General features: G+C 42.1%; 1 protein-coding gene across 1 annotated transcript in view; it reads left to right on the top strand.

Annotated features, from left to right (window-relative positions):
* LOC105491244 (ADAM metallopeptidase with thrombospondin type 1 motif 18) overlaps window positions 1-26,606 on the top strand; it is a 151,467-nt gene that overhangs the window by 42,127 nt on the left and 82,734 nt on the right. The window contains exon 3 of the mRNA XM_071084992.1: window positions 25,065-25,351. Within this exon, the coding sequence (XP_070941093.1) occupies window positions 25,090-25,351 (262 nt within the window). The 5' untranslated portion in view covers window positions 25,065-25,089. The remainder of the gene's footprint in view (window positions 1-25,064; window positions 25,352-26,606) is intronic.

The raw sequence follows: 26,606 nt of genomic DNA, 5'->3' as shown, positions 1-26,606 counted from the left end.
GTAGTGAAGGAAAGTGAAGCAGGGAGCAGGCATGGGAAGGGATGGGGTGGAGATTTCATACAGGGTGTTAGGGAAGTTTTCTCTGAGGAGGTCACGTGTAGGAGGAAATGGCAGTGTGAACCCTGTGGGGAGAACTGTTTAGGGCAGAATAAATAGGACTTTGAAACGCCCCATACTGGAGCACCATACTGGGCATATTCCAAGATTAGGCATCAGGCCAGTGTAGCTGGGACTCATTTAACAAGGGATGAGCACTAGGAAATGAAGTCAAAGAAGAAGGGGTGAGTTCAGGTCATGCAAATCAGAAAATTAACATGACACCACTACACAGGCCATGATGAGAGCTTCAGCATTTACTCTGAGCTGGACAGGAGCCAGCCAAAGGTTTGGAGCAGAGGAGTGGATGGTATCACGTGATTCTGTCTTCTGTCCCAGAGCATTAACAGGTGTGCCTGGCACATCTATGTGGTCAGCAATTGATTACATGATTGTCTTGGTGTTGTTCAATTTTTCTGCATCATGACTGGGCATCTTCAATGTGGAGAGACTGTTTTTCTGATACTCAAGTTTCTGGGAACACAGGTGATCAATGAAATGCATTTTTTAAAGGGCAGTAGCAATTACATTTCTTAAAGTTAGAGCACCTCTGTCTGTTTCGCCAAACCACCTCCTTTCCATGATGTGGATGGATCCCTTTGTGAGGCTCTTTAGAAACTCAGAAAGTGAAATATCTGTATCAGTTCATCTAAAATGAATTCCTGGGTCCCCTTGCCTGACCTCTTCATTAAGAAAACAATATCTTTTTTTTCTGTTTAACTTGAAACCAAGTAGAGTTGTAGTTCTTGTCATTTTCAGATATTGTCATTCTGCTCTTTCTAACCCCAGCAGATTATAGGTTATTTACAAAATTCTTTGCAACTATTAAAAGGGAGATGAATTGAATCTCATTAAGGTGACTCCTCCCTGTCTTCCTGGCCATTGGTACTGTGTTAGGAATACTCAAATAGTTACTTGTTATTTGACATTGCCAGGTTCCAGCTCATTTGTCACAAGACTTTTTTTTTTTTTTTTTTTTTTTGAGACTGCGTCTTCCTCTGTTGGCCCAGGCATGCAGTGGCATGATCTCGATTCACTGTAACCTCCGCCTCCCAGGTTCAAGTGCTTCTCCTGCCTCAGCCTCCCGAAAACCTGGGACTACAGCTGTGTACCTAATTTTTGTATTTTTAGTAGAGGCAGGGTTTCACCACGTTGGCCAGGTTGGTCTCAAACTCCTGACCTCAGGTAATCCACCCGCCTTGGCCTCCCAAGATGCTGGGATTACAGGCACGAGCCACCTTGCCTGGCCTCTCTTTTAGTCTTACATAAAACAAAGGACTAATAATGGTTTGGTTTGTAATCTGGTACATTTCTCTTCCAAAGTATTTATGCATTTAACTTGTGCCTGCAGGTAGATAGACACTCCTGACTTCAGAAGTGGTTTGATGTCTTTTAGATTAAAAAGAAAAAATATAAATGTTTAAAGGGGTCATGCACAATTGAGATTGGATAGAGGTGATGGAAGGATGGTGGCATCAGATGTGGCAGCATCACCAACATATTTGGCAATAATTTGCAATGCTGTTCCATAGAACTTTCCAAGCTGTTTAGTATGGTAGCTGCCAGCCGCATGAGGCTACTGAGCACTTAAAATATGGCCAGTATAACTGAGGTGCTGAATTTTTCATTTTATATCATTGTCATGGATCAAATTTAAATAACCCCACATGCAGGGAGTTCGATTCTTTTCCTCCCCTCCCCTCACCTCCCCTCCCCTAGGAGTTTGGCTCTGTTGACCAGGCTGGAGTGCAGTGGTGCCATCTCCGCTCACTGCAACCTCCGCCTCCCGGGTTCAAGTGATTCTCCTGCCTCAGCCTCCTGAGTAGCTGGGATTACGGGCGCGCACCACCATGCCCAGCTAATTTTTGTATTTTTAGTAGATACGGGTTTTTACCATGTTGGTCAGGCTGGTCTCGAACCCCTGAGCTTGTGATCCACCCACCTCGGCCTCCCAAAATGCTGTGATTACAGGCATGAGCCACCGTGCCCCGCAAGGGCTGGGTGATTCTTTACAGGTGATAGAAAGTGAGACCAATGGCTCTTCTCTGATCTACACAGTTAGCTACAAAAAAGAGTTGAGTACCCTCCTTAAATTTTCTTCTCCACATATTACCAGTAATTCAACCCTGGTAAATCTACATTTTTTTTTTTTAATGTGTTTACTTTATCTTTACCATCATTGCTTGGTTTCCATTGCTGTTATCTCTTGCAGAAACCCGGGCAATAGCTCCTGACTGATTTCCTGTTCTCAGTTTTTGTCTTCCTTTTAATCCATCCTCCACAATGCAGCCTCAGCCAGTCTTCTCTTTAAAATCCCTGAGGAGTCTGCATTTTTCTTAGGGTAAAGCTCAAAGTCCTTAGCTTTAATGAACATAGTAGATTTTGTAGATTTTATTCCAAGTTGTAGAATTCTGGCTATTTCAGTGTTGGCTGAACGTAAGTTTTGCTAACATTTTTATTTTGAATCACATGTGGGCACACATTATCTTTTTTATATTTAGGGCTTGTAAAAACAATCTACCACTTTCCGCTCAGAACAGCCTGTGCATATCAGTGCACAGATCTATTCATTCTATGCTTGAAAAATCAAATGGCTGCAGCTGAGCTCCTCTCTCTATTTCACCTCTACTCCCTCACCTGGCATTCCTTCCCCCATTCTCTCTCTGTTCACTTGGCTAACTTTAGCCTCTTTAAGGAAGGCGTAGATTCCCTTCTTCTATGAAACCTTTCCAAGAATATATCAGGTGCCTTTTGAGTGGTCTTTCAAGTAGGCAGAAAAGGGCTGTCTTGTGATGTCTGTGCAGCTTTAGGTCTTCCTGGTAAGAAACCGACTGTCCTGAGGGCTTCATCCAGCCCTGCTCCATTCCTTGCTCGCAGGGCCTCCTTCATTGCCTGGCCCATTGTAAATACAAATGTTTGTTGAATGAATTAACCTGACGGACACACACTGCCATGAAAGGAGTTTTCCGTAATACTATGCCACTCCCACAAAACAAAACAGTAACAAGCAAAACCAAACCCCTCATTTAAGCTCTAATCTTTGATGCATTTTGTGGAATTAGATCATGTAAAGATTGGACTACTCTTTGCTTTTCGAGATAGGGTCTCGCTCTGTCACCTGGGCTGGAGTGCAGTGGCACCATCAAGGCTCACTGAAGACTTGACCTTCCAGGCTCAAGTGATGCTCCTACCTCAGCCTCCCTCTTGACTAGCTGAGACCACAGGTGTGTGCAACCATGCCTGGCTAATTTTTTGTAGTTTTGGTAGAGATGGGGTTCCGCCATGTTTCCCAGGCTGCTCTCAAATTCCTGAGCTGAAACTATCCACCTACCTTGGCCTCCCAAAGTGCTGGGACTACAGGTATGAGCCACTGTGCCCAGCCTGCTCTTGTTTTTATTTGTTACTGAATCGCATCATTGATTCTCCACCTAATGACTTCTTCATTTAGTTGACTGCTGTCAGCTTCATTAGAAGTTGCTACTTTGACGCAAAAGTACCATTTGGACATTAGTCAGTAAATCGACAAACACTTATTCAGAAGCTATTACGTGTGAGATACTATTCCTGGTACCAGGAATCTGAGGATTAAAAAACTGGGCCAGAATATACAAGGTTCCTCCTTTCTGCTTCCCTGAACATTTCTGGGGGGAAGAAAACAACCAGTCAATCAAGAAACCCAGTATTTTCAGACAGTGAAGCAGCAAATGAAATGGGCCCACCAGGCACTCACTGTGTGGCAGGCTTTGTTCTAAGTGATTTATATATATTAATGCCTTCAGTGCTCAGAGAAAGCCTGTATCCTTCATTTATCCTCATTTTGTGTTCAGTAAACGGAGGCACAAAAGTCAGTAACTCATCCAAGGTCACACGCCTTACAAGCAGTAGAGTCAGAATTTGAACCCAGACATTTGGTTCCAGTCTGTGGCATGATCACGTTGTTTTCTGATATTACAACATAATGAGAAGTGTTTTTGATGAGTTGGTCGTAGAAGAGCTTTCTGGCCGGGCACAGTGGCTCATACCTGTAATCCCAGCACTTTGGGAGGCTGAGGCGGGCGGATCACTTGAGGTCATGAGTTCAGGCCAACATGGTGAAACCCTGTCTCTAATAAAAATACAAAAATTAGCTGGGCACAGTGGCAGCTGCTTATAATCTCAGCTACTCAGGAGGCTGAGGCAAGAGAATCACTTGAACCCAGGAGGCGGAGGTTGCAGTGAGCTGAGATGGCGCCACTGCACTCCAGCCTGGGCAACAGAGTGAGACTGCATCTCAAAAAAAGAAAAGCTTTCTGAGTAGGTGAATCTAGCCTTGCAGAGCGAGTAGACCAGAGAAAGACAGAAACAGGTTTAGCAGGTTTAAAGAACAGTGGAAAGCTCTGCCATCCTAGGAAGCAGTAAAGGATGGGGGTTGGGAGTCAGTGTAGTGGTGAGAGATAGCGCCACAGAGAATACAGGAGCAGGCACCGTCTTTCTCATTCCAGCTTCATGGATGAGTCTGCAGCACCCAAATGAGGGCAGCAGTCATCAGTTAAATAAAGAAACTCCTGGATAGAAAAGGTTGCTTTACTCACAGTCTTGTTGATGGACAAATGTAAGATATTGGCTGCTATCTCAGTTTATGTCTTATCTTAGCTGTGATTGGAGAATCAAAACTTTTTAAAATTTTTTTGGCAGAAGTTAAAAAACTCAACATCCAGCAGCTGATTTTCTTAATGTGATCATGGCAAGCCACTGATACTCAGCTTGTAATCGCCTTATTACAAGAAAGACATGGCAGCAGAAGCAGTTTGCATTCAGATGCTTTACATTAAAATTTTTAAAAAGGGATATGGAGTAATTTGCAGGGAAGGAGGCATGAGTGGCCAGAGTTAGGATAGAGCTTCCTCTGTGTGTGTACTCTTGAGTAGTGCATTTTGAGATTGTTTCCAAGAAGCTGGTTATCTGCTTTTATTGGTAATCTGGAAGCCTAAACATATTTGGTTTATGAAATATAGGTTATCCCATGACAGCGATGACCTGAACCATTTTAAATTTTGAAAAACATTGTAAAGTGATCCATGACCCCTGACTATCTGACATGAGATGGAAATGAGCCAGAGTTTGGCAAGAAAGCCACTTTTCTTCCTGCCACACTGTGCTTGTAACAGGAAGAGAATTTGCATGGCAGTTGGGTGAGCCAAGAAAATCCATGACAGCAGGAGGAAAAACTTGAAATCACTGCACATGTTCCATTAATCTCTCTGTTACATGTTAGCGAGTTAACCGCATATGCATTTGCCTAACACATTATCTTATCTATGTCCTTCTGCACCTGAATCTGAATGGAGGATATTAGTATGCAAATGGCCTCTGCTATTTTGCCCCCAGACTTCTCTTCTTCATCCCCAGCATCTGTTTGGAGTGACATTTTGGATGCTATAGAAGGCAAGCATAGTTCACTGAACAGAAGTGTTTACCCCTTTGCAGGCTTCTGTTGTTTGTTTCTGCAGGACGGCACCAAGAATTTGCAAACTCACAGATTTCACAAAGTTAAATAAGCCATGCTTCTATCCCAGCCTTCCTCATGTTTTCTCATATTTGCATGTAGTAAATTACATGCAAATGTAATTATTGAGGAGGAAAAAATATCTTTGGCTATGTACGGATTTCTTAGCTTTGTGATACGTCATCTGGCAGCTATAAAAGAAGGAAAAAGAAAGGCCCTAGCTAGCAAGATACGACTTTTGCATAAGAAGTGCGTCAAGTGTAAGGTTGAATTAGGGCAGGGGTCACAAAGTCAAATGTTCATGGGCACCAGACCAGTAATATAACGAGGGATGCAGAAGGGGTAGGGCTTTGACGAACTGGAGAGCTTATGCCACTTCTTTATGGGGCAGCCACTCTCTAGCTGCTGCCCAGCAATTTTACACACAAAATGGAATTTCTGGCTTCTCTTGAAAAATTGGATGAAATGACAGTATTGGGCTCAAATTCCTTTAGGGAAAAGTTAGCACAGAGAGGAACAAACAAAACCTATCAAAGTCCAGGTTGGGCCTGCAGGTATAGGTTTGTAGTCTATTTTAGAAGATTGGTTTTAAAACACTGGAAATGTGGATTCTAAAGTCCAAGCTGGGTACAGGTATTTGCATCTTTAAGCCTGGTGTTCAACCAGGTTGATGATGAGCTCTGAGCCCCTTAACTGGGCTCTGACATTATGCAGCAACATCAAAACACTTTTACTGCTGAGTGTACACTAGGCTCTCAAGGGAGCTTGCTGTCTTGTGCAGGAATTATACTTTGTATCACAGCAAGTTACCTACATCCCAAGTGAAAAAGGAATAGAATTTCAGATGTAGAATAACCCCTAAGTTACCAAATCCAATCACTTCATTAAATGGGAAGACTAAATGCTAGCCAAAAATGTTCTGCTACTAATCCGTTTTGAGACTTTGGACAATTCTTTGTTCTCCCCAGATCCCATTTCCTTCCTCTGTAAAATCAGGGGGATGGACTGCACAATTGTTAACATCTCGTAATTCTATGATTATTTTTCTTGGTTTTACCTCAAGGCAGGGGATGAGGAGGGGCAGGAAAAGATAAATAACTGAGAAAAATTGGGACCAGCTGTTTCCAACATGGTGGTCATCTCTGGCTCTTCCACCCCACCCCTGGGAGAGCTTGGGAAGTCCTGTCAATCATCCAGCTCTACGGTGCAGCTACCCAATGGGTTGATGCCACGTAGCGTACTTAATCACATCTCTTAACAGCTGATTCCTAGACTTCCAGCTCCAGCTGTCTGTTTAACAAATAAATGCTGCCAGTTCCAAGGGAGGCAGGGCAGGGTCGGGTGGAAAGCTTGACATAACCCATTACCACCACAGAAACAAGTAAAAACACGTGTCTTTCTGATAGTGTGCATCAGCAGCCAGCAGCCTTGGGAAGGGAGAGCATCACTTATTCCAAAAATTGGAATCCCTGTCTTGCAAATGTGGCAGACGCTATTTATCTATTTATGCAGCGCCAGCTTAGTTACAGAATGCAAGTCAACTGTTCCTTCGCAGAAAGTCACTATTTTCAGCAAACATGCATTGAGAATCAAGTATAAATTCCTTACTATCCCCACTTAGAAACCAAATACATTTGGATACTGATAATTTAAATAGGGAGTTAGACTTTTGGTGACAAGGGATACTAATCTTATATCAAAATATTTATCTACAGCCAGGCATGGTGGCTCACGCCTGTAATCCCAACACTTTAGGAGGCTGAGGTGGGTGGATCACTTGAGGTCAGGAGTTCGACCAGCCTGGTCAACATGATGACACCTTGTCTCTACTGAAAATCCAAAAATGAGACAGGCATGGTGGTGCCTGCCTGTAATCCCAGCTACTCGGGAGGCTGAGGCAGGAGAATGGCTTGAACCCGGGAAGCGGAGGTTGCAGTGAGCTGAGATTGTTCCACTGCACTCCAGCCTGGGCAACAGAACAAGACTCTGTCTCAAAAAAGCAAACCAGAAAACCTTATCTGAATTGATTTCATATGGAGAGGTTAGATTTCAATATTTTAATAACTATATATGAAATGTTGAGTTTTTTTAAAAATCTGAAGCAAAAATGGTATAAGAAGAGCTGATGAACTGGATGTTAGATAACGTAGCTTACTATATACATTTCTCTTCCTGTCTAAATTTTTGTCATATTTCACAGTAATGCCAGGCAGAATATAAAGTGTTAGTACATTCTCCCTGCTACAGGCAGCAGAAATGCCCCATAAGTTGGGTATTAGCCAGGGTTTTCTATGATGTAGATCGATTCTTATGTCTTTTCCATTCAAAACCTTCAGCCATTCCCCCACTGTACAAAAGTTCAAACACTGTCCTCAGAGATGGTCTGCCCTAACTTTGTACTCTTAGAGAATTTTATATATTCCCCTATTCAGTCAGTATGATTTGAGTGTCACGGCAGTACCATCTGAGTTCTAAGGGCACAAAATCAAACACAATATCAACTCTGCTTTGCCCAGAATTTATATTACAGGGAAAGAGAGAGGAGCTAGAGAAGTAATTGTCTCCTTGATATGTGCTGTGAATGGTATGGAAGCCAAGGGGGTGGGGGGCTATGTAAATCAGAATGATGAATTGGGAAAAGGATATATCTGATTAATTGGATGTGTTTAGTTCCAGAAGTAGAGGAGGTTCTTAAATATAGACATTGAAGTCTTGCTTGTTTTTATGTCTCCCTTAGCACTATACATGTTGCTTTATTTTTAGTTGATTAATACCAAAAATATTTGCAGAGCTCCTACCAGATGCCAGACAATGGACATAGGGAAGTCGGCAGAACAGACACAAGTCCCAGCCTTTAAGGAGCTAATAGGAGGGATGAACAATAAACACATGAAGGAAACAGCTGCATGTGGCACTGTCATGTCATGATAAGGACTGTTATGGGGGAAAAAGGCTGACTGAGAAAATGACAAGGTTGGCTTTGTTTCATTCGATAGGATGCTTTGAACAGGTGGCCTTTGAAGCATCCTATCGAAACAAAGCCAACCTTGTTTTCTCAGGCATCTTTTTGGCCCAGGCACGGTGGCTCACATCTATAATCCCAGCACTTTGGGAGGTCAAGTCGGGTGGATCACGAGGTCAGGAGGTCAAGACCAGCCTGGCCAAGATGGTGAAACCCCGTCTTTACTAAATCACAAAAATTAGCCAGGCATGGTGGTGGGTGCCTGTAGTCCCAGCTACTTGGGAGGCTGAGGCAGATAATTGCTTGAACCTTGGAGGTGGAGGTTGCAGTGAGCCAAGACTGCGCCACTGCAATCCAGCCTGGGTGACAGGGAGACTCTGTCTCAAAAAAAAAAAAAAAAAAAAAAAAAGAGGTCACCTTTGGACAGAAACCTACATGAAGTGAATTATCTAGGGGAAGAGCATTCTAGGCACAGGAAATGGCAAATGAAAAGATTCTGAGATGGGAACTTGGCTTTTTAATTTATAGAACAGCGATGGAGCGAATGTAACTGGAATTCAGTTAAAAGAAAAAATAAGAAGTAGATGCTAGAGAAGCTACCAGATGCTGCATTTGGATGGGACTGGGCTGCTGTGGCTTGAAATCCATATCTCTTGGTCAAGAATTCATCTTGTAGTGGTAGAGCATGGTGGTGGGTGACCTGTTAAAAGCGATGCTTTGGAAAAAATAACTTTGGAGCAAGGGAGAAGAGAGATTGTCAACAGGGAGAGGAGATAGGAGACCACTGCTTAGTCTATGCTTGGGGCAATACATGACCAGACTGGAATGAGAACACAGGGAGGACAGAGAGAGCAGCTCAAGAGATTGGTTGTTCGTTGCAATTTGTCGGTATTCTTAACTTCATAATGCCGCATTCCCCAATGTCAGTTTGGAGCAAAGAAGGATTGGAGGAGGGGAACACAAAATTGGATCATGAAATTCACGTTAAAACACACAACTTAGATGGATATGAGGTAAGATCATCTCCTCCCAGCCATTCAGGCCCCCACTTCCCAAGGATACCAACATGTGAAGAGGAGTGTTATTAGCAGACACGGCAACAAAGCCTGGAATGATCCAGGGGGAAGGTTGGCTGCATGTTCCCATGTGAACTTCATGGAAGGTCTCGTTTCCATTAAATCGAGACATGCTAGCTGTCATCTTGGTCATTCACAGTTCACCAACAGCCTTTGTGGCAGTCATGTGTTTTCCAAATGATACCCTTAAGCTTCCTTTGAAATGATCACATTCATAAGCATGGAGCAAAGAGGATTATGAGGCACAACGGTGTCAAACAGCTTTCCTTCATCTTCCCTAGATTGAGAAAGTCTTCATGACCAAACCACTTGTAAAGATCATGCAGCTTTGGTATCTGTCCTTTTAACTGATTGTTAGGGCATATTTGGCTATCTCAGGGGAAGATACGGTATCTTCTATTATTGTGGATATGTCTCTCCCAAATATATGTGGAGTATCTCTGGCATACAGGATGTGGCATGGCTGTTGCAAGGCAGAGTAGTCCAATTCTGCCCTGAAGTACATAGAATGTACCCTACGAGAGAGAATAAGAACATTGCAGGGTGAAATCTGAACTAGATTGGTAATGACCAGTAAGGACACGTTCCAGAGAACAATTGAGCCAGTTATGTCTGGATCCATGCAGGAAGCTTTCTGAGTACCTCTGTTGAACACAGGACTTTCTTTTTTCATACCTTTTGGTGTGAAAATTGAGAGGAATCTGATTTATTTATTTATTTATTTATTTATTTATTTATTGAGACATTCTTGCTCTGTCACCCAGGCTAGAATGCAGTGGCATGATCTCGGCTCACTGCAACCTCCGCCTCCCGCATTGAAGTGATTCCCCTGCCTCAGCCTCCTAAGTAGCTGGGGTTACAGGCATGCACCACTACAGCTGGCTAATTTTTGTATTTTTAGTACAGAGAAGGTTTCACCATATTGGTCAGGCTGATCTCAAGCTCCTGACCTCGTGATTCACCCACCTCGGCCTCCCAAAGTGCTGGGATTACAGGTGTGAGCCACCCAACCCAGCCGACTCTCTGATTTTCATGTCACTTAACCTCAGCCCTCACTTCTGGGAATGACCTGAGTTTACTTGCATCTCTTTGTTCTTCTGGTCCTTTTGAAACGGGGAAAGGAATAGCAGGTAGTTGGCAGAAGGCTAGGACCTACTGCCATTATGCCAGCCCAAAACTGGTTTGTTCTTAAAGAGTCATGCCTTCAGAGTCCAGCATTTCAGCTGGCCCCCACCCCCACCCTCTCTGGAACCTTTCCTGAATCTGAACAGAATGTGTATTTTTTAAGAGTGAGGGCAGGCCATGGAGTCAGATAGCCCCGTGATATAGAGGTGTTAATAAAGTACCCATCAAATAGAGCTGCAAAGCCAGGTGTGGTGACTCACACCTGTAATCCCAGCTCTTTTGGAGGCCAAGGCAGGCAGATTACCTGAGATTAGGAGTTCGAGACCAGCCTGGCCAGCATGGTGAAGTCCCGTCTCTACTAAAAATACAAAGATTCGCCAGGCGTGATGGCGGCATCTGTGATCCCAGTTACTCCGGAGGCTGAGGCAGGGAGGATTGCTTGAACCCAGTAAGTGGAGGTTGCAGTGAGCTGAGATCATGTCACTGTACTCCAGCCTGGGTGACAGAGCAACACCCTGTCTCAGAAAATAAATAAAATAAAATATAAAATAACAACAGCAAAAAACAAATAGAGCTGCAGTGAGAGTCAGTTGAAATTCTGCAGATGAAATGCTATGTGTAGTGTCTGGTGTGTAGGAAACACTGACCCCCCAGATGGATGTGTTAAAGGAAGACGGGGAGAATAAGTGGGAAGGGGACTTACCAACATCTGTTGATTATGATTAAACCACTGAGGTTAATTTATAAATGCTGAAACATAGGTTGTGGCTGCTTATAAACTATATGCATTTTAACATTTTTACCTTTAATTTTTTAATTTATATTAAAATGTATGCAATAGATGTTAATATCAACCATTTTGATATTGGTACATAGAACTTAAAAAGAGTTTGTTAGAGGTACATACTCTTTTGAGAATAGGCACAGGCATAACTTGGACAGAATCTGCTTATACTTTCCAAACCAATATGGAGTTGTGAATACAGCCATGACGCTGTATTCTGGTCTTATGGGATTTGGGCTGTTGAAGTCACTACGTGTTTATTTCAGTAGAAATTATAATTAGCTAAATAAATTTCATCAATATGTTATTAGTATCTATTAAGAGCTGCTAGAATGACATCTACATCTGTACAGACGATTATTGTTGAAGGGCTTTGAAGACAGAGACTGAATCTGTTCATCTCTGGGTCAGGAGCATAAACCATTGTATATAGTCAAAGCCATGTTAGTTAATGTTGTTCTGGAGCCCCACTGGGTTAGTGAGTAAAGTGAAAGGATAATTCATTTTGAGCCTGTTGGAGTATTTGCAGTCGCTGAACATCCCAGGTGAGGGAAGAGAAGAAAGTCAAACATTTCTGAGGACCTCGCAGCAAGATTTTTGGAACCTTTTTTCTAGTCTGCCATTATCAGCATGACTCAGAAAGTTACAGGGATCACTCTACCTGCCTAGCTAGGAGATCAGGATTGCTTGGACAAATCAACTGCCCAGTGATGCAGCTGCATGAACCACAGGCGGAGAGGACGCAGTGAGCATCTGTGGAGTGACCTTGGAGTACTCATGTGTTCACTGGGAAGGGGTGGGCCTTTACCTGTCTCATCTTAAACAGATAGGGCCAGACGTGGTGGCTCACACCTTTAATGCCAGCACTTTGAGAGGCCAAGGTGGATGGATTACTTGAAGTCAGAAGTTTGAGACCACCCTGGCCAACATGGTAAAACCCCGTCTCTACCAAAAAATACAGAATATTAGCCAGGTGTGGTGGCACGTACCTGTAGTTCCAGCTACTCAGGAGGCTGAGGCAGGAAAATCGCTTGAACCTGGGAGGTGGAGGTTGCAGTGAGCCAAGATCACGCCACTGCACTCCAGCCTGGGTGGCAGAGCGAGACATTGTCTCAAAAAATAAATAAAATAAAAATAAATAGCCAGGCGCGGTGGCTCACGCCTGTAATCCCAGCATTTTGGGAGGCCGAGGCAGGCGGATCACGAGGTCAGGATATCGAGACCATCCTGGCTAACACGGTGAAACCCAGTCTCTACTAAAAATACAAAAAATCAGCCGGGCGTGGTGGTGGGCGCCTGTAGTCCCAGCTACTCGGGAGGCTGAGGCAGGAGAATGGCATGAACCCAGGAGGCGGAGCTTGCAGTGAGCCAAGATCGTGCCACTGCACTCCAGCCTGGACTACAGAGCAAGACTCCGTCTCAAAAATAAAATAAAATAAATAAATAAATAAATAAAAATAAATTAACAGATGGCCAGCATATAAGCTGACAACTCTAGTCCATGGTCACAGTCTATTCTGCCACATTCTCCATAAAGTCCACTTTGCTTAGTTCTCCCAGCAATACCCATTCATTTACTCTTTAAGGCCAGTGACAAGTGTTCTCCCCATGATGCTAGCCAAACCAAAAAGAGATTGTTGATGCTTTTCAGTGGAGCAGGAGGATAAGAGATTGACCCTTCAGAATGGACGAAGGCTGGAGTTAAACATTTGAATTGGTGAACCTTATGGTTGTGAAGTTAATGGGCCCAAGAAGGGGCCTCATGAGAGAAGCAGCCTCGTAATTTCCTTGCCATTGGTCACTTCTCTTTCCCATCCCCACCAAAACACACCAACCAGTCAAAACTAAAACCTAGAGTCCTTGGGTTGATCATCTCTCCAAGGTAGAAAAATTAATGGTTTCTCTTCTGTCTTTAAGTATCTTTGGTTACTTTTGTAAGAATTTCATCAATATGGATCTTTTCAGGTCTTCAAACCTTGCTTAGTTCTTTCATTGTTTTTCTCAAGAAACTGAAAGAATGTTTATGCTACTTCCCAGAATTTCAGGTCCAATTGAAGGAAAAACTTATAATATAAACACACTGTTAGAAAAAGGCCACACTTCTCCTTGTTCCCTCAAATAGTCAAATGTAATAATTACAATGTTAATAAATATGTATTGAATGTTATCTATGTGCTGAGCACTTTTTTTAGCACTTTTATTTCTTTTTATTTTATTTTAATTTTTTTGAGGCGCAGTCTCACTCTGTCACGCAGGCTGGAGTGCAGTGGTGTGATCTTGGCTCACTGCAACCTCTGTCACCCAGGTTCAAGTGATTCTCCTGCCTCAACCTCCCGAGTAGCTGGGATTACAGGCATGCACCACCATGCTTGGGTAATTTTTGTATTTTTAGTAGAGTCGGGGTTTCATCATTTTGGCCAGGCTAGTCTTGAACTCCTGACATGAAGTGATCCACCTGCCTCAGCCTCCCAACGTGCTGGGATTACAGGTGTGAGCTGCCGTGCCCAGCCTGTTTTTAGCACTTTAAAAGTATTAACTCATTTAATCCTCTAAAAATCATCTAAGTAAAGGGCCTTTTTTTTTTTTTTTTTTTTTTTTTTTTTTTTTTTTTTGAGACAAGGTCTCACTCTTGTGTCCCAAGCTGGACAGCAGTGGTGCAGTCACAGCTCACTGCAGCCTCAACCTCTTAGGCTAATGTGATTCTCCTACCTCAGCCTCCTGAGTAGCTGGGACTATAGCACATGCCACCACACACACCTGGCTAAGATTTTATTTTAGTAGAGATGGATCTTGCGATGTTTACCAGGCTGATAAACTCCTGGGCTCAAGTGATCCTCCTGCCTTAGACTCACAAAGTGCTGGGATTACAGGCATGTGCTATATATAACACCCAGCTCATTGCTACTGAATAAAGTCCTAAACATCCTTATACCAATGGTTTTCCTCAAAGACTTCCTCAGCATTTTCTTTATTTCTTAGTCTTTAATTTTTCTGATGTTTCTTTCCCTCCTTCCTCACCCCAACCCCTGGTCCATTAATTTCTATTTCATGTTGATTATACTCTAAGTCTTTCCCTTATTCTGAACTGAGATTTCTCATTTGGGGGTATCCTCATACATGTTGGGCAACAAATCAATGACTTATTCTTTAGTGTTCTTGTTTAGATTTAAAAAAAATGTTGGCCGGGCGCGGTGGCTCAAGCCTGTAATCCCAGCACTTTGGGAGGCCGAGGTGGGCGGATCACAAGGTCAGGAGATCGAGACCACAGTGAAACCCCGTCTCTACTAAAAATACAAAAAATTAGCCGGGCGCGGTGGCGGGCGCCTGTAGTCCCAGCTACTCAGGAGGCTGAGGCAGGAGAATGGAGTGAACCCAGGAGGCGGAGCTTGCAGTGAGCCGAGATCGCGCCACTGCACTCCAGCCTGGGCAACAGCGTGAGACTCCGTCTCAAAAAAAAATAAAAAAAAATAAAAAAATAAAAAAATGTTAAAGAATGTGACATCTTGACTGAGGTAAGAGCATTTTTTAGTTGTTGCAGATAGATTAAAAATTAAAAATTGAAAAATAACTTGATTATTGCTGACCACAAATATGTCTTTGCTATTATTTTTCCAGGCAGTCTACTGGGGCTCCTTTGTTCTATCTGTCAATTAGTCTTTACTAAAAATAAAAACAGAATAATGATACTGCCCATGGGGCTGTTTTTATTATTATTTCAAGATACTTCTTTAAGATATGCTTATATCATTCTATTTGAAGTTCTGGCTCTGTTGTTACAAACATTCATTCATTCATTAGGTCTTTTAAATTTTGATTATTAAAGAGGTATAAACACTGGGATACAAATCACTTAAGACATGGTCCCTGACTTCAGGAAGCTTATTTATAGCTTCCTAATTTTCATTGATCTTTAAAGCTTTTCACACTGAACTATTAAAAATTAATTGTGCGCTCATCCTAACACTAAATTTGTCAGTTACATCTGGAAGCTGCAGTCTCCCTTTTTCTGTTAAATCTGAAGCCTGTGATATAACCAATGAGGAGTATATTTTAAAGAAAACTTTAGGGAAAATTCATAAAGTGTGATTTATACCTGGCATTAGTACTTTAAGAATTATTTTGGCCCTTGAGGTCGGGTGAGGTGGCTTATGCCTGTAATCCCAGACCTTTGGGAGACTGAGGCAGGCGGATCACTTGAAGTTAGGAGTTCAAGACCAGCCTGGCCAATATGATAAAACCTCATCTCTACTAAAAATACAAAAACTAGCTGGGAGTGGTGGTGGGCACCTATAATCCCAGCTACTCAGTAGGCTGAGGCAGAAGAATCACTTGAACCTGGTAGACAGAGGTTGCAGTGAACCAAGAGTGTCCCACTGCACTCCAGCCTGGGCATTGCAGGGAGACTCTGTCTCAAAAAAAAAAAAGAGAATTATTTAGACCCTTGATATCTAATATAGAAAACACCTGTTCACAAATAAAGCATACTTATTTTTATTTTATTTTAAAGAATAAAACATTAAACTATTTAAATAGAATGTTGACTCTGAGTCAGAATCAATTTAATGTTTAAGCTTTAGCAGCTAAGTCACATAACTGAATTTCTGTATCTTCTGGAAAAGACAAAACACAATGCAGGAAGAAGCAATGTGAGTTGACCCTGCCGCACACACAGTCCAGTAGGGGGCCAACCCAGTCCTTTCCCTCAGCTTGACTCTGTCTCTTGAGGGAAAGGGGTTCCCTGGGTGGAGAGTTGGGGGCAGCTCTTCCACCACCGTCATCCTTTGGCAGCCCATCCTTGGGGTCTGATATGGTTTGGCTCTGTGTCCCCACCCAGATCTCGTGTGGATTTGTAATTCCCAGTGTTGGAGGAAGGGTGGGAGGTGATTGGATCTTGGGGTTGGATTTCCCCCTTGCTAGTCTCATGATAGTGAGTTCGCGTGAGATCTTATTGTTTAAAAGTGTGTAGCACGTACCTCTTCACTCTCTCTTCCTCCTGCTGTGGCCATGTAAGATGTGTCTGCGGCCGGCCACAGTGGCTCATGCCTGTAATCCCAGCACTTTGGGAGTCCGAGGCGAGTGGATCACCTGAGATACGGAGTTCAAGACCAGCCTGATCAACATGGAGAGACCCCGTCTCTACTAAAAACACAAAATTAGCTGGGCGTGGTGGCGCATACCTGTAATCCCAGCTACTCGGGAGACTGAGGCAGGAGAATCCCTTGAACCCGGGAGGCGGAGGTTGTGGTGAGCCGAGATCACGCCATTGCCCTCCAGCCTGGGTGACAGAGTGAAACTCCGTTTCAAAAAAAAAAAAAAAAAAAAGACGTAAAACCCTTTGCCTTCTGCCATGATTGGAAGTTTCCTGAGGCTTTCAGCCATGCTTCTTGTACAGACTGTGAAAACATGAGCCAATTATACCTCTTTTCTTTATAAATACCCAATTCTCAGGTAGTTCTTTATAGCAGTGCTAGAACAGATGAATCCAGGTCTTTCCTGCCCTCTATTGGAGGAGCCTAAGGGCTTCCCTAGTCCATCCCCTTCTTAGCAGGCCACTGGGTCTCTGCTTTCTTCCTGTTCTCACCACCCTTTCCACTCCTTAGGTCTGAGACATCAGTCTCTCAGTTCCATCTGGACTTCCCCATCATGGACCAAGAGAGGACTTCCGGTCTCACAAGAAAGGCCTCTACTCAGAAAAGTGTTCAGTTACCTCCCTTTCTAAAATTAGCTTCCGCGCTCCTCTCACCCCTTCTTTTATTTTCTCTCATAGAACGTTGCTCTTTTTCTTCATACTTATTTTATTTTTTTGAAAGGGACTCTCGCTCTGTCACCCAGGCTGGAGTGCGGTGGTGCGATTTTTTATATTTTTAGGAGAGACTGGTTTTCATGCCTGTAATTCCAGCACTTTGGGAGGCTGAGGTGGGCAGATCCTCTGAGGTCAGAAGTTCGGGATCAACCTGACCAACGTGGTGAAACTCCATCTTTTTCTTCACACTTTATACAGAGGAATAGTATTTCATTCCCATTTGTGATATTTGCTGGTTTAGTCCCTGGTTCTCCCATTGAACTGAAAGCCACGGGAGACCACAGATCTGTCTCATTCACTGTTACTCAGCCAGAACGTTGCTTGTGTTCGGTAACTCAAAATGCTTCACACGCTCCACAAATAAACAGATGGTTTCTTTGGGATTTATTGGGTTTATATTTTTATGCAATAAAATGTATTTATTTGGTTATATTCCAAGGTTTTCTATCTAAAGCAGAAAAATAATACTTTTCTTTTTTAATATCTAGCACTGTAAAATTCTTGTATTGTTATAAAGAATTCTTCTAAATTTTTATCCTTGTCACTCTGAATAGGAAGATGACAGGCTATGTGAGACAAAGTGTTTGTCTCAACATAGGATGCCCATTATTACTATTTTTTGAATTGCTTTCTCAGTGTGGAAGTTTTCTCTCTGCATTTGAGTTGTCTGCAGTTTGCATGTAGCAGGGAGAAAATAGAAAGCTTCCAAACCGGTTAGTCCAGTTAAAGCACTTAAGTGGCTTAAGTCTTTGATATTAGTTGAGCCAAGTAAGGAAGTTAGTAAGGCTGGAGGACTTTCAGGGATAATTCACTTTTTTTTTCCTTCTATTCAGTGAGGGACTTTAAATGGGGTTTTTTGTCTGCATGCAGCTTGAAAGAGATGAGGGCATGGCTTGGAAGAGAGGGTCCTGCTCAGCGAATGAGGGACCTGAATTCCGCCTGTGCTTCCTTGCTGGGTTTTCCTCTCAGGGAGTTGTGAGGTTAGGTTAAGGTATTGCACTGAGTGCTTATGGCTTCATGTCTGAAATATAGACGAGTTCATGTGCGTTACAGTCTTGAAATTGTCACTTTCTATGTCTGGTTTCCTTCTCTGATACTGGCATGCCTTCGGCATCACCTCCACTCTGATAAAAGTCTGGGGATGAAGAAACAATTTTTTTTTTTTTTGAGATGGAGTCTCACTGTGTTGCCCAGGTTGGAATGTAGGGGCACAATCTCAGCGCACTGCAACCTCTGCCTACTGGGCTCAAGCGATTCTCTTGCCTCAGCTTCCTGAGTAGCTGGGATTACAGGCACCCGCCACCACGCCGGGCTAATTTTCGTATTTTTAGTAGAGGTGAGGTTTCACTATGTTGGCCAGTCTGGTCTGTAACTCCTGACTTCTAATGATCTTCACTCCTTGGCCTCCTCGAAGTGCTGGGATTACAGGTGTGAGCCACCACGCCCTGCCTTGAGAAACAAACATTTACTAGCTGATAACACGTGGCATGCGTCAGGGATACTAAGGTGACCCCTGCTGTCACAGAGTGTGCAATAAAACTGCATAGGAGAGATAGTGGGGAGAGGGTTGTGTTTTGTTTGTTTCCTTATTGAAGATAGATATAAAGTCAGTTAACTATGGCCTGAGATTATTTGGAAGTGAGAGAGGATAATTTTCTTTATGTTATAGGTTTTTTGGGAACAGATGGTATTTGGTTACATAAGTAAGTTCTTCAGTGGTGATTTGTGAGATTTTGGTGCACCCGTCACCACCTGAGCAGTATACACGGTACCCAATTTGTACACTTTTATCCCTCACCTCCACTCCTACCCTTTCCCCCAAGTCCTCATAATCCGTTATGTTATTCTTATGCCTTTGCATGAAAGGGAGTAACTTTCTTTGTTTTCTTTTCTTTTTTTCTTTCTTTTTTTTTTGATACTGGGTCTTGCTCTGCCACCCAGGCTGGAGTGCAGTGGTGTAATCTCGGCTTGCTGCAACCTCCGCCTCCCGGGTTCAAGCAATTGTCCTGCCTTAGCCTCCCAAGTAGCTGGGAGTATATGCCTGGCTAATTTTTGTATTTTTAGTAGAGATGGGGTTTCACCATGTTAGCCAGGATGGTCTCATTCTCCTGACCTTGTGATCCACCGGCCTCAGCCTCCCAAAGTGCTGGGATTAGAGGCATGAGCCACTGCGCCCGGCTGAGAGGATAATTTTCAGTAGGGTCATGAGTACAGCTTCTCTGAGAAGACGGTGTTTAAATTGAGACATCAGCCATGAGCACCAGAAAGCCAAGTGAATTGATAAGAGAAGACTGTAGGGGAAAGAAAAAAAATGTGTGAAAATGCCATTTAGTATCAAAGAACTTCTTAGGTTCAAAAAGTGAAAGCAGCGTCCTGTTTAGAATGGTGTGAGAAGAGGAAGAGAGCACAGATAAAGCTGGCAGGTTCTGCAGGGAGTTGATGATGCAGAGATTAGTGGGCCAGGAATTTGTGATTAATACCAGAGTAAATGGAAGAAGTTGATTTGTGCTGGATGAGGACTCTGGCTGATGTTGGGAGACCCTACTGGATAGGACAGGTGGAATTTGGGACGTTAATAGAATGTGTCCAAATAAGAGATGCGAGCGTCTACCAGAATGACCTGTGCTAGATCTGGAAGGGTGGGCTTCTCTGAGGTGTATCCTAAAGATATAATGGAAAGGATTTCTAGGGTTGTGAGATTTTACTTATCTTGCCTATTGATTCTCTTGTCCCATAATATCCGTAAGGCCATGAATGTGAACCATTTCACTTACTTGTTGTGTACCACTCTTGTTGATGGCAATGCCTAGAACAAGACCAGGACTCAGGTGCCCAACATGTGCTTGTGAATGAAGACTCTGTCTTTGAGTTCAGGCTCTAGACATCATATCGATGCCACAGCTCCTAAGATGACTATCCCATGTTACCACAAATTATAAGATTTCATGATTTTAATGGCTGGATAGTATTTCATTGTGTCTATATACCACATTTTCTTTATTTGTTTGTTGATAGACACTTAGATTGATTCTGTGTCTTGGCTATTGTGACTAGTGCTGCAATAAACATTGGAGTGCAGATATCTCTTCAACATACTGAGTTCACTTCCTTTGAATAAATACGCAGTAGTGGGATTGCTGGATGATATGGTAGAACTATATTTAATTTTTTGAAGGAACCTTCATACCATTTTCCATAACGGCTATACTAATTTACATTCCTGCCCACCGTGTGTGACAGTTCCTTTTTCTCCACATCCATGCTAGCATTTATTTTTTTGTCGTTTTGATAATAGTTATTCTAATTGGGGTGAGGTAGTATCTCATATGGTTTTGATTGGCATTTCCGTGATAATTACTGATGTTGAGCATTTTTTTCATATACCCCTGTTGGCCATATGTATGTCTTTTGAGAAGTATTTATTGAGGTTTTTTGGCCATCTTAAAAATCAGATCATTATTGTTATTTTTTGCTGATGAATTGTTTGAATTCCTTATATATTCTGGATATTAACCCTTATCAGATTCATAGTTTACAGATATTTTCTCCAATTCTGTGGGCTGTCTCTTTAGTCTATTGGTTGTTTCCTTTGTTGTACAGAGGCTTTTTAGTTTGATATAATTCCATTTCTCTATTTTTGCTTTTGTTGCCTGTGCTTTTGAGTTTGTCTCCAAAATATCCTTGCCCAGACCTATGTCATGAAGTATTTTCCCTATGTTTTCTTCTAGTAATTTCAGATCTCTTACTTAAGTCTTTAATCCACTTTGAGTTGATTTTGACATATGGTGAGATGTAAGAGTCAAGTTTCGTTCTTCTGTATATGAATATCCAGTTTTTCCAGCATTATTTGTTGAAGAGACTGTCCTTTCCCCACTGTATGTTTTTAATGCCTTTGTTAAAAATCAATTGGCTGTAGATGAGTAGAATTATTTCAGGGTTCTCTTCTGTTCTGTTGTTCTATGTGTCTGTTTTATTCCTACACCATGTTGTTTTGATTACTGTAGCTTTCTAGTATATTTTAAAGTTGAGTAATGTGATGTTTCCAGCTGTGTTCTTTTTCGCTCAAGATTGCACTGGTTCTTCCGGGTCTTTTTGTGGTTCCATATGAATGTTAGGATTGTGTTTTATTTTTAATTTTTTTTATTTATTTTTTTTTATTAAGACAGGGTCTTGCTCTGTCAACAGACTGGAGTGCAGTAGAATGATTTTGGCTCACTGCAGCCTCTACCTTTCAGACTCAAGCAATCCTCCCACCTCACCCTTCCAAGAAGCTGGGACCACAGGCATGCACCACCACACCTGGCTAATATATTTGTAGTTTTTGTAGAGACAGGGTCTCACTGTGTTGCCCAGGCTGGTCTCAAATTCCAAAGTGCTGGGATTATAGGCATAAGCCACTGTATCCGGCCTTGTGTAAACATTTAAAAAATATTCTTTCAATCCATGAACACAGAATATCTTCATATTTATTTGGATCCTCTTAATTTCTTTCATCAATGTTGTATAGTTTTCATTGTAGAGATCTTCTCCTTGGTTAAATTTATTTCTAGATCATATATATATATATATATGTATGTATGTATGTATGTATGTATGTATGTATGTATGTATGTATTTGGTAGTTATTGTAAATGAGATTGTTTTCTTGATTTTCTTTGAGACAGTTTTGCTCTTACTGCCCAGGCTGGAGTGCAATGGCACCAACTCTGCTCACTGCAACCTCCACCTCCTGAGTTCAAGTGATTCTCCTGCCTCAGCCTCCCCAGCAGTTGGGACTACAGATGCCCACCATAACGCCCGGCTAATTTTTGTATTTTTAGTAGAGACAGGGTTTTACCATGTTGGCCAGGCTGATCTCAAACTCTTGACCTCAAGTGATCCACCCACCTTGGCCTCCCAAAGTGCTGGGATTACAGTTGTGAGCCACTGCACCTGGGCACTTTCTTGATTTCTTTTTCAGATAGCTCACGGTTGGCATATAGAAATGCTACTGATTTTTTGTGTTGATTTTTGCATCCTACAACTCTACTGTATTCCTCTATTCTAATAGTTTTTTGACGGTTTCTTTAGGGTTTTCTCTTTATAAGATCATGTTATCTGAAAACAGGGACAATTTGGCTTCCTCCTTTCTAAATTGAATGCCCTTTATTTCCTTCTCTTGCCTTATTGCTCTACCCAGGACTTCCAGTACTATGTAGAATAGGAGCAGTGAAAGTGGGCATCTTTGTCTTGTTCTAGATCTTAGAGGAAAGGTTTTCTTTCAACTTTTCCCCATTCTGTAGGATGTTAGCTGGGAATCTGTCATATATGGCTTTTGTTGTGTTGAGATGCACTTTTTCTATACCTAATTTGTTGAGAGTTTTTTTATCATGAAGAGATGTTAAATTTTATCAAATGCATTTTTTGCCTCTATTAAAATTATGTTTTTCAATGTTGATTCCGTTAATGTGATACATCATGTTTGTTGATCAATGTATACTAAACTGTTTTTGAAACCCTGAGATGAATTCCACTTGATCATGGTGAATGATCTGTTTAATGTGCTGTTGAATTTGGTTTGCTAGTATTTTGTTGAGCATTTCCACATCTATTTTCAACAGGTATATTGGCCTGTAGCTTTCTTTTTACTTCTTGTCTGGTTTGGGTATTAGGGTGATGCGGACCATGTAGAATGAGTTTGGAAAACTACTCCCTCTTCAATTTTTTTTCAATAGTTTGCAAAGGATTGATATCAGTTCTTCCTTAAATTGGGTAGAAATCAGCAGGGAAGCCATCAGGCCCTGGGATTTTCTTTGATGGGAGACTTTTTATTACAGATTCAATTTCCTTAACTCATTATTTGTTTGTTCAGATTTCTGTTTCTTCATGATTCAGTTTTGTTAGGCTGTATTTGTCCGAGATTTCTCTATTCTTTCTAAGTTTTCAAATTCATTGGCGTTAACCAACCTACGTAAAAAAATTAGATCCCCAAAATAACCCAACTTAATATTGCATCTCAAGGAATTTGAAAAATAACAACAAACTAAACCCAAAGTCAACTAAAGAAATAATAAAGATCCAAGCAGTAATAAATGAAATATAGACTGAAAAAAGAATGCGAAAGGTTCATGAAACAAAAAGTTGGTTTCTTGAAAAGATAAAATTGACAAACCTTTAGCTTAGATGAAGAAAAAAAAGAGAAGATTCAAATAAAATCAGAAATGAAATAGGCGACATAACTGATACCACAGAAATACAAAGGATCCCATAAACATGTGAGGATATCAATAAAGCACAGACTTTGATCCAGCAGGTTTGGGGTGAGGCGCATGATTCTGAATGCCACAGGCTCCTGGGTGAGGCTGAAGCTACTGGTCTGCAGACCACAGTTTCCCCAGCAGGGTCTTGGGTATCAGGGAACTCTGATATCTGGAGAAGATAACTCTGATATCTAGAGAAGATAGAGTGCAGCATTTGCTGAAAGAAAGACAAGAGTGCATCATGGTTGCAAAATCAGATATGAAGATATACACTGTGCCATCAACTTGGAAAGCAAAATTGTGATTGAATGGGCTTCCCAGGGTCTCCCCTTTCTTCTGGATTTGGTAAATATATCTCTTCATTATAGCAGCACCACTCATCAGATTCTCTAGACTCCCACTTAGAGATCATCACTCATGCCTTCCTTTGCGATCCTTGCTAGTTTTTTTGTTTTTTAATTGGTTTAGCAATTATGAATCAAGATAGGCTGGAAGTGGTGGCTCACACCTGTAATCTGAGCACTTTAGGAGGCTGAGGCAGAAGGATCGCTTGAACCTAGGACTTTGAGACCAGCCTGGGCAGCATAGAGAGACCCCATTTCTGAGTGTAGTGGTGTGTACCTGTAGTCCCAGCTATTCAGGAGGCTGAGGCAGGAGGATTGCTTGAGCTCAGTAGGTCAAGGCTACAGTGAGCCACGATAGTGCTATTGCACTCCAACTTAAGGGACAGAATGAAACCTAATCTAAAAAAAAAAAGAAAAAAGAAAAAAAGAGAGAGAGAAAAGAAATCAAGTGTGAACCACTTCTTGAGAATGAGTAGGGGTGTTTTTATATTCATCACTCTATCCAGTGGTGAGCATGGCATCTGCCAGGTTATAAATGCAGATGTAGCAGGATGTCCATGGCTCAGCCCTTCAAGCACAAACATCAGAACTGACAGCCCAGTGGTTGTGAGCCCTGCCTCTGAAAGTAGAGAACTCTGGGTGCCTATGCTAGCTTTCCTACTTACTATCTTAGCTTCAGTTTTCTCCTTTGTAAATGGGGGTGATAATAATAGTAACTTGTCGGGCCAGGTGCGGTAGCTCATGCCTGTAGTCCCAGCACTTTGGGAGGCCAAGAGTTCAAAACCAGCCTGGGCCACATAGACCCCGTTTCTATAAGAGATATAAAAATTATCCGGCCATGGTGGCACGTGCCTGTAGTCTCAGTTACTTGGAAGGCTGAGCTGGGAGGATCACTTGAGCCTGGCAGGTCAAGGCTGCAGTGGGCCATGTTTGCACCACTGCTCTCCAGCCTGGGTTTTAAAGTGAGACCCTGTCTCAATAATAATAGCAACTTGTTGTAATGATGCAGATAAAAATGAGGCAATATGTGTGAAGCTTTTAGCTCCTGTGCCCACATACAGGAATTAGTCAGGAAATAGCTGTTGAAAACCAACCCTTGGCACAGGGAGGCATGGAATCATGACTATTTGCTTTGTGTTTGGCTTTTTAGTCAGGTTTAATAAGGACACGAAAAAATGAATTCCTCATCTCGCCGTTACCTCAGCTCCTGGCCCAGGAACACAACTACAGCTCCCCTGCGGGTCACCATCCTCATGTACTGTACAAAAGGACAGCAGAGGAGAAGGTCCAGCGGTACCGTGGCTACCCCAGCTCCGGCCAGAATTATCCTGGTTACTCCCCAAGTCACATTCCCCATGCATCTCAGAGTCAAGAGACAGAGTATCACCATCGAAGGTTGCAAAAGCAGCATTTTTGTGGACGACGCAAGAAATGTATGTAAGGAAACTTTTTCTTGTTCTGTTCTTATGTGGGCCTCGACGGGTTTTCCTGAGAGCTGTTGGGTGTACAAGCTTTGCAAGTCAAAATGGGCTACCCTGAGCATCTGTCTTGGCGTAGGACCAGTAATGATCTCTCTCAGGCAAATGCTGAATGATCAATTAATCTAGGTTAAACTAGGAAATATTTAGATATGGTTTCTCTTTTACTCTTTTAGTATCTCCTACTTTCATGCCATAGATCCCAATCTTATCTTGATTTCTGTGCTCCTAAGAAAAGTATCTAGATTTCCAATGACAAAAGAAATGAGAGGTAGATGTCTAGGTGTGATTGGATGTCTCTTTTGAAGACGTAAAGGAGAGACTTCCAGAAACAAGAATATTAGCATGTGAGGGAGGTAGCTGTGAAACACAGGTATCCTTGAGCATGGTTTGTGACCTTGGTACAACCTTCAGCTGTTTCCAGACCAGCGATGTCCAATAGAAATGTAATACAAGCCCTAAATACAATTTTACATTTTCTAATAGTCACAAGTTTTAAAAGTTTAAAAAAAGGGTAAATGAATTTTAATACCATTTTATTTAATGCAACATATACAAAATATTATCTCAACATGTAATCAGTATAACAAATGATTAGTGAGAGATTTACATTATTTTTTCCTAATAAGTTTTGGAAATCCAGTGTTTATTTTAAACATACAGCACTTAAACCTGTCAATTCAGATGATAAATTTTTACTGGAAATACTTAATCTTCATTTAACTTGCATAAAATTAAGGTCAAAAAAGTAGATTTGCATACTCAAGTTGTTTGGGACATACTTAAAACATTTTCTTTTTTCTTGTTTTGCTTGTTTTTTGTTTTTTGTTTTTTTTTGAGACAGTTTCACTCTTTCGCGCAGGCTGGAGTGAAGTGGCGCAATCTCAGCTCACCGCAACCTCCATCCCCCAGGTTCAAGCAATTCTCCTGCCTCAGCCTCCCCACTAACTGGGATTATAGGCACATGCCACCATACCCAGCTAATTTTTGTGTTTTTAGTAGAGACAGGGTTTCTCCATGTTGGCTAGGCTGGTCTCAAACTCCTGACCTCAGGTGATCCACCCGCCTCAGCTTCCCGAAATGTTAGCATTACAGGCATGAGCCACTGAGCCTAGCCAAAAGACTTTTAATACCTGAATCAAGTATTGCTTTTTAAACTTTTAAATTCTTCTGTGGCTCAATAGCTACACGTGGAAAGTGGGTACCAAGTTGTA

The sequence above is a fragment of the Macaca nemestrina genome, chromosome 18, assembly GCF_043159975.1.
Source record: "Macaca nemestrina isolate mMacNem1 chromosome 18, mMacNem.hap1, whole genome shotgun sequence".
Taxonomy (NCBI): Eukaryota; Metazoa; Chordata; class Mammalia; order Primates; family Cercopithecidae; genus Macaca; species Macaca nemestrina.
This window is presented reverse-complemented; position numbering and strand designations above follow the sequence as displayed.